Raw genomic sequence first — 8,944 nt, forward strand, 5'->3', positions numbered from 1 at the left:
AGTTTAATTATTCATAATTTAGTTAGGGTTATGTCGTTATGAATTTATGATATTCTCCTCAACACTTATCTTATATTAGACCTTTTAAAATTGTCTCCTCAATACTATCACATTAATTCTAAACAAGTGAACATGTATGCAGTGTTGTAGATCCAAAGTTGCCTTGAAATGTGCAATGAGCCGTGTACAGGTTTTGTTTCAGTCATAACACAGAAGTGGTGAGAGGGGTGCTCCCCGAGTACCCAAACAAGGTCGGCCCTGGAGGTTTAAATACCTCAGACGAACCGAAATAAAAGACACACAGACTCTTAGTTAATTAAATCTTTCATTTTACTTACATAGATTACATATTGAATGATTACTTGGTAATTAAGAAGTTAAGAACTACCTTGTCCTCGAATTGACATCCGACATACTTACCTTTACTAGTCTACAACACGATAGGTGCGCTTGCCTTGCCTTAGAACGTCTTTAGTTTATTATTTTAGGTCTTTCTACCTTTAAAAAACTAGTATATGTGCATCTGTATAATTTAGTATTACTATTCGTGCACGTCAATAACATTCCATCGCCCTTTAACAACAAATAGTCGACGACCATGAGTAATTCAGCAAATGCATTTGAAATGCTTGTCTAGTCCAATTAAGCTATTAAATGCCCTATTCCCAACAGAAACAAGGCTGCTAATATATAATAAACAAAATAGATAATAATCAATTAATCATCCAAACCAAACATCAATTAATGGCCTCCCTTTGAAAGCCTATATATCTTGACAGAAGCCTTAGCCAGTCTCATCACCAAAAAGATGTCTCCATTTGGAATGAATAATAATAATAATAATAATAATAATAATAATAATAATAATAATAATAATAATAATAATAATAATAATAATAATAATAATAATAATAATAATAATATGGGGAGTAGTCAACTAAATATGCTGGTGACCATAGTAACAGTAATATGTATTGTAGGTACACCGGTGAGTGGCATGCCAATTTCTGAAATAAGACAGATTGCAGCAAGGTATAATGTAAGCGGTGTGTTCGTGTTCGGTGATTCGAGTGTGGATCCCGGGAATAACAACGGTCTTAATACCGATGACAAGAGTAACTTTCCTCCTTACGGGATCGACTTCTTCGGAGGTCATCCCACCGGGAGGTTTAGTAATGGCAGACTTGCCACTGATTTCATAGGTACGTACCTCACTGTATCCTTAACTTCTTACAAAAACACTCAACAATTTTATTATAAAATACGTACGATATTTGTGTATGTAAGTTTGAGTAACTTCGCCATGATCTTTTACACGATTCTTCTATGTCAATGTCAGTGTTGTTAATAATTGACATTTATTGCCGACCAACTTACTAATTGATCCATTTATAACATTTATAAATAAAAATAAAATATTGATATTTCCAATACTGTTATTATTATTATTATTATTAGTTTTTTTGCGATGGTTTTTTTTTTCCAAAAATTACACCATTATTTGATGAAAAAATGGCTCGATGTCATCTAATTGAATTCTCTGTCAAATTCGTGAGCTTTTTAAATTTGATATGATATTTAAACTTAGGATTTATGAAAAAACGCTATAGTCAACTATAAATGAACCTTTACAATTGATATAGAATGATGTATATTAAAAGTTAATAATAGATGTGTTAATATAGAGCATTTGATATCAAATGTAATAGTTTATAATTGATGTGTTATCAAAGGCATTTGGCTAGCTCAATGATTGTGGCTATAACTTTATGTCAAAAACTAAAAAAGACATGATAAAAACGCCAATAATTAAGGTAATGCTTAAATTCAAGACAAGATAATGTGTGTAATGAAATGAATGAAAAAACCCAAAACATGTTATTTGTAGGTCATTTGAAGGTATAGTCAGGGATTTAGTAAACATAAGTAGGCTAAGTAGCCAAAAAATAAATCCTTCAAATAACTCCTTGAATATGTAGTGTATGAAGCAATTGAATATCTATACATATATTAGCCTAAGTCCCAACCTTTTTTGTTGAACAGCTGAGGCATTGGGATATACGAAAGCAATTCGGCCATTTCTGGAACCAAGATCAACAATGCCTTTCGAACTTTCTCATGGTGTTAGTTTCGCTTCTAGTGGTTCCGGCTATGATAACCTCACTGCTCAAATTTCGGTACGCCTTCTAACTCCATTATTAGTTAAATTAAGAAGGAAATTAATTAAGCTACCCGTATCATTGTACCACTTATTGAATCACAATGACTGTCTCAAACGTTTTAACCCTTTATGTGCGATTTATTAATCCTTCTAAAAAACAGTAATCTAATCATCACTCGTTGCGTTTTCTTCTCTATGATGATTGGCAAAAATATGACATGATGTTTCTTTTATTGATGTGAAGAATGTGTTGACGTTGTCACACCAACTGAAGTATTTTGCGCACTACAAACGGAACCTTACCTTGAAGATAGGAGCAAAAAGGACCACTGAATTAATCCAGAACGCCGTGTTCGTTTTGAGCATGGGCACAAATGATTTTCTCCAAAATTATTACGTAGAACCCACACGTAGCGCCCAATACACCGTGGACCAATATGGAGATTATTTGATCTCTCTCTTTCTTGGTTATGTCAAGGTTCTTTCTTATCCACTTAATTTGCATAATCACATATGTTTATATAATTAGTTGTACGTATTGATTTATTGATTTGTTTTGTGTAGAAAATGCATTCTCTAGGAGCAAGAAGATTGGTAGTTGTTGGGATGGTTCCATTTGGATGCATGCCTTTGGTCAGAACAATGAAGGGTACTGCAACCAAATGTGACGACCATTACAACAATGTAGCTCTTTCATTCAATACGAAGATAAAGAAGGCACTGGTTACACTCAAAAGATCTCTAGGGATGAAGACTGTGTACGCTGACGCTTATGATCTCATTCAAGATGCAATTCAAAACCCTCAAAAATACGGTCAGTAGTTTATTCTACGATATCTATACTATATTATAAATGCGTTCACTTTAAATAATAAAAACTTTTTCAAATGGTAAAGTTGCCTTTTTAACAACTAGTTGTTAATATATATATTAAATAACACATATTTAATTCACTACATTAAGTACATATAATAACGAACAAATATTATATCATGTACGCGCATACAGGGTTTGTGGAGACATCAAAGGGGTGCTGTGGAACAGGGACGTATGAATATGGTATTTCATGTAAAGGAATGGATGCTTGTGCTGATCGTGATAAATATTTGTTTTGGGATGCGGTCCATCCGACAGCCAAAATGTATAAGATTGTTGCAGATGGGGCCTTAAGCTCTATTATCACCAACATATTTCAATGATATTAAAGATGAAGTGTAACTTACTATATATTTGGAACTTATTGCTATTCTTTCGCGATTATTGAAATGTACCATGCATGTATGATATAAAAAACTAAAAGTATTATATTTGTTACTAGAACAGTAGAACGTGTACTCTTAATTTGGAGCTCGTTTGTCTTTAAATCTAGCTATTTTATATCAATAGAAACAGATATAAGCAACTGTTTATCAATACGTACAACAAATACAAATATCACTAAATTCTTTGAATTATTAATTAATTTTATAAGGAAAATTTCAAATTATGTTAGTTATAGGCTTATGATTGATTTTGAAACGGTGTGAGGCGCTTTAAAGCATTTATGTCCTGAAAGAGCATGAGCTGCGAAACTAGAGCTTCATGCGAATGAGGCGTGAGGTATTAACATGATATTTATAAATAAGTTCTACATAATAATTACTTCATTTCCAAATCTTCTAAGACCCAAAAGTCTTATAATAGAAATATTAGAACTTCTATGTACAACTTTAGAAGCGATTACAACAAAAATAAACTTAAGAAGCGAAGATCTACAACAAATAAACTTAAGAAAAGTCAAAGTTACATGAACGAAGATATACAATTATATAAACTTGTTCTACAATTTACAAAGTTTGCACAACTCATTTGATAATTAAACGACCGAACTGGTTCTGGCACAGTTACGATTAGCGACCACCAACTTTACCGGTTCTGGAACCGAACGGATTTACTATAATAGCATAAAGTCCTAGTTGTTTTTTAGCACGCTCAAGACGTTTTCATTTTTTTAGTTAAACTCTACATAAAGTCCTAGTTGTTTTATTAGTGGTGTGCACAATTCGTTTTGGTTCGACTATTAGTCTCAACCAAATTAACTAATCCATTTTCAGTTAATCGGTTCGGTTTATTAGGTTAGTTTTTGGGTTTTGGTTCGGTTTATTAGCTAGGTTAGTTTTTAGGTTTTAGGTTCGGTTCCGCTTCGTTAACCAAAACCAGTTTGAGCTAAAAGTTTTACTTAGAAATGCGTGAAATGGATGCATATACATGAATTAAGGTATAAATACATTAAATGAAGATATAAATACAAGAAATGATGATATTTGATATACATGATTTGAATGTATAAAAGCTAGAGCCTAGAAACATATGAAAATATCACTGATTCGGTTTGGTTGATTTTAGTCAACCGAGGGTATAAAAAGTAATCGCTAACTGATTTTCAGTTAAGTTGGTTATCGGTTAATATCCGTTCAGTTTGATCGGTTTTGGCTCGGTTATTGCTCACCCGGTATAACAGTCAATTGACCAGGTCATATGGTTTCTACAATTCACATTGAAGTTTTCATGATGCCATATATAATTATTGGTGTGTATATAACTATTTATTCAAATAATCAGTTCATTTGTATCATGAACGTACGGTTACAACTTACATAAATCAGTAAAGTAAGTAACTACTAAGTATATGTATGTCCTTACCGACATAAAATTCATTATATGTTATATCTGATAAGGGATTCGAATGACTTGAAGATAATATAATAAGCCTTTTCAGTTGGATGATATGCATCCCAAAAAACATATTTTGAGACATCAGAGCACAACACAGATTTTTTATTGCATAGGAAGTCGGCTTCAAGTAGTCCACTGCCACAACAACCTCTATGAACCTCTTCAAAACCTAGTGGAGATTGATCAACAAAGATTGTGTTAGAAATTACTATTGTTAAATCAATAAATAATACTTGATAAGTTATTAGCATGAATTATTTACCTGCTTGAAGTTTTCCTTGTACCATGTTAATAATAGGGCTGTATATATCAGCATACACAATTCGACTGTCTATTGTTTGAAGGGACTTTAGATTATTTTCTAACAGGTTATTGTAATCTCTTGAAACGGAATTAAATCGTTGAATACATTGACGGCTAGAAATTGGGTCCTTTGAGTTGAGAGTAATGATAGCAGGTAAGCATCCAATTGGTGGTGCACCCACAACCCCTATTCTCCTTGCACCCTCGTCCAACAAATCCTGTTAAACAATAAATTATTATTATGATATTAATTTGGAGGTGTTTAAGGGCTTCGTACAGCTGGATTGGGCTAGCTGACGGTGATCTTTTGTCATTAGGTCACTCATACAAATTACGTACGCAATTCTGTGTTTGTTGGCCGTAAATAAAACGAAAGACATCCTCGGCACACTTGCATATTAAACAATATCTTCAAAATAGATTATTTAAATGATAAGAAAAAAAAGTGAAAGGATAACTATAAATGAGTTGGTTGTGTAAGTTCTTTAATACCATCAAAGCACATAAATACTATGGTCAATTCAGTCTGTACATAATTGAAAATCATATATTTTAAACTATGAGACACATTTTTAACCATCTAATTTGCTTGATATATTTTTTTTTCTTTGTGAAAATTGTAAATAGGCATGTTAAACTAGAAATTCTTTAAAATCGGCAATAAAAATCCAATTTTTTAAGAACACAAGCAAGTTATAGTCCCCGCCGTGTAGCTCAGTTGGTTAAGGAGGCATGAGACTTGGAACAATAAGCAAGTTATAGGCGTCACTAAGCACCTTTTCATAAGCTGACATTAAAATTCTTGCGAGCTGACGTGGCAGAACCTTTATTCAACACTTGTGGTGAATAGGCTATAGAGGAGCCTCAAAAGGGATGATTAGGCTAGGATGGTGCCGATTGTGCTTAGGTTACAAAGGATCCTAAACGTTATAAGAACAGCTTCAAGCTGGCCTAAGCACAGTCGGCTGAAGTAGAACGAACAAAATATAACTAAACACGAGTGAATATATATACTACATACATAGCATAGTTTCCTACAATTGGGAACGAATAAAAAACAAAGTCTAGCAAATTTTCCATATTATAAGTAGACTCTTCCATGAACTTTTGAGATAATAAATGTTATTATAGCTTAAAGTGTAACAAGATACGAAATATTGAAATATATGTTAAGTTGATAACTTATATAATGATTACTGATGAAAGAGGAGGCCAACCTGTAAGAACTTTTGAATGTTCTGCCACAAGAAACTCTGATAACTATGGATGGTCGGATAGAGTGTTCGTTGTATGAGTACAGGTCCATAGTAGTTAAACGCAAAATCGTTGGTTCCTAAGCTAACAATGTATTCACCCCTCTTAACTGTATCATCTGTTCTTTCCTTGCCAATTGCCAATTCCATTTTTCTTTTATAGTCTCTAAATAAATCCAGTTGCTGTGATGCTGTGAGTGCACCCTGAATATATGTATAACAATGTTACGAATAATTATGTCATATTCACACGTATACATATATATAGAAAGAGAGTTACACTTAGTTTGGACGTGAATGGATCGTAACCAGAACCAGCAGAAGCAAAGCTAACGCCAGTCATGAGATCCTCAGTTGTTAAACTTGGGTCTAGGTATGGTGGCAAATTTTCCTTAACGCCCACAAATGAAGCTGAGATACCAGTAATTAATAAAACCAACAACATAACATAATTAGTTTACACTAAAGATAATACAAATAATAAAAGAATTAATGTACAAGTTTTGGAGGAATATTATTGTAGAATTTTCTTCTAGTAGCTGTTATGTAAAAACCAAGATGTTTCTAGTTGTGCATGTATGAAGATTGATTAAATCTAGGTAGTTCAATATCTTAAGTAGCGGACTTCAACTAATATTTTGTGAGGACTAGGCAAGTTCGTATATTATAAAAAAATTAATATACGTCACTTATATTTAAGGCCATATATGATATGTATTTATACACACACACGCGCGTGTACCTATGAAATCCGTAACTAGACGGCCATTGGAAAACCTTCCGGTAGGTGTATGATTCAAGAAATCCTTGCCATATGGTGGGAAGTTCCCTCTTGAAACAGTGGGAAGGTAGTTGTTATTTCCAGGGTCAACACTTGAGTCACCAAAAACAAATACAGCAGAGACTACATTACTCTGAGCGATACTAAGTGGCAATTGTTGAGATAGAACAATGGTCAACAAAAGTAACAATGGTAATATTAATGTAGAACTCATGGTATTTGTTATGATGATTATATATATATATAGATAATGGCCAATGGTATTAGATTGTTGAAGGGATGGATGGTTATATATATAGTGCATGGAACATAGACCTACTACATTATACATTACATTTCATTCATGGCTGTTACCATCTTAGTATGTTTCAGACTTGGAGGTTGATGGTTGAGCATATTTATTGAACCCCATGCTCTTGTGATTGAGTGCTAGCTAGAAAGGACGTTTCAGTTGAATTATATTTAAGATATATATTTATTTCACATATTGGCACTTATCTAGAGGCATTTCACTATTTATAATTGGTTAGGGTCTACAAAAATAGGAAGACATGCATGCACCAACATATTTATATCTTGCAGCATATGATCTGAGTTTAGTTAACATGTATTGTTGTATCATTTTCTAAATTTGAACATTTAATATTTATAAAAAACAAAAAACAACGAATATGGCTTTATGATTTGTTTACTCGTGTATATATTTCGGTATGAACTTTAAAAAATACAAAGGCATATCAAGTTTAAAGTAAATTTTATTCATTGATATATTTGATACAACTCGGTTTTTATTAAATTAAGGACTGTTTGGTAGCTTATTAACAATACCGTTAAGAGATTACTTTTGAATCGGGAGCCAGGGTATATTTGATTCACTTGAAAGATGCATTTCAATGGTTTATGATTTATGGAGTCTTAATGTGTAAGTTTTAAAAGCATTCTAACTTGTTCAAAGGCTACCCCTTGACCAATAAATTACCGTCCTTTTGACTTTGTCTAACCAAGAGAGCATTCCGTACATCCGGGACCTATAAATGTGCATTCGATTTAAATAGCATAAAAATCAAACGTTGGTGCCGCATATATCTTATACAACCACGTGGCGGAACGTGGTGATGCCACGTTAGTTTTGGAGAATTTGTGGTGGCGGACAGGTTATTTAGGGAGGATGGGATTATTTGTGGAAGGTGGGAGTGATTGAGGAGACCTTATGGTCCGATATATCTAGAGGAATTAAGGGGGACCTACTTAGAGGTGCACAAACCGGTTTTTTTTTAAAAACCGGTTTTTTGCTGTCGAACCGGTTTTTTGCTGTCAAAACCCTAACCGGTCTAACCGGTTAGAACCGGTTTAGAAACCGGTTTTTTTATTAACCGGTTTTTTTTATTAACCGGTTTTTTTTTTTTAAATTTCGCGGTTTCAAATACGAATATTTGTTTTTTATATTTTGTACTTAATGAAGACCATTATTTTTTCACAGTATAAACAAACCGGTAACTACAAGGCAAAACGGTAACTACAAGGCAAAACGGACTGACCGAAGCAATTCTTTGCTTTCGTTGTTAGGGTTCTTTGCTTGGAAGATTAGTATGAGTGTGTGTTGGTGAATGTGTTTTCAACAAACCAAAGATTAAAAACACATAACTTTCATTTATAGTTTTTACATTAAAAATACAAACATTAAATCGTTATCGCATATTCGTAACTCAAAAATACAAACATTAAATCATT

General features: G+C 33.1%; 2 protein-coding genes across 2 annotated transcripts; one reads left to right on the forward strand and one right to left on the reverse strand.

Moving 5' to 3' along the window:
- The first annotated feature begins 880 nt into the window (after positions 1 to 880).
- LOC143577006 (GDSL esterase/lipase At5g45950-like) lies at positions 881 to 3,430 on the forward strand. The gene is made up of 5 exons (XM_077060961.1): positions 881 to 1,202; positions 2,044 to 2,177; positions 2,406 to 2,639; positions 2,726 to 2,975; positions 3,170 to 3,430. The coding sequence occupies exons 1-5, from the start codon at positions 923 to 925 to the stop codon at positions 3,358 to 3,360; spliced, it is 1,089 nt and encodes a 362-aa protein (XP_076917076.1). The 5' UTR covers positions 881 to 922; the 3' UTR covers positions 3,361 to 3,430.
- A 1,427-nt stretch (positions 3,431 to 4,857) lies between these two features.
- On the reverse strand, positions 4,858 to 7,739 carry LOC143577007 (GDSL esterase/lipase At5g45960-like). Its single transcript, XM_077060962.1, has 5 exons — positions 7,175 to 7,739; positions 6,713 to 6,843; positions 6,397 to 6,636; positions 5,139 to 5,397; positions 4,858 to 5,045 (listed from the first exon to the last, which is right to left on the reverse strand). Exons 1-5 carry the CDS (start codon positions 7,542 to 7,544, stop codon positions 4,858 to 4,860), a joined length of 1,188 nt encoding a protein of 395 aa, XP_076917077.1. The 5' UTR covers positions 7,545 to 7,739.
- Between the last annotated feature and the right edge of the window lie 1,205 nt (positions 7,740 to 8,944).

This window comes from Bidens hawaiensis, unplaced genomic scaffold (assembly GCF_021521415.1).
Source record: "Bidens hawaiensis isolate Kalapana, Puna unplaced genomic scaffold, B.hawaiensis_p1.1 tig00028455_1, whole genome shotgun sequence".
NCBI classification, from domain to species: Eukaryota; Viridiplantae; Streptophyta; class Magnoliopsida; order Asterales; family Asteraceae; genus Bidens; species Bidens hawaiensis.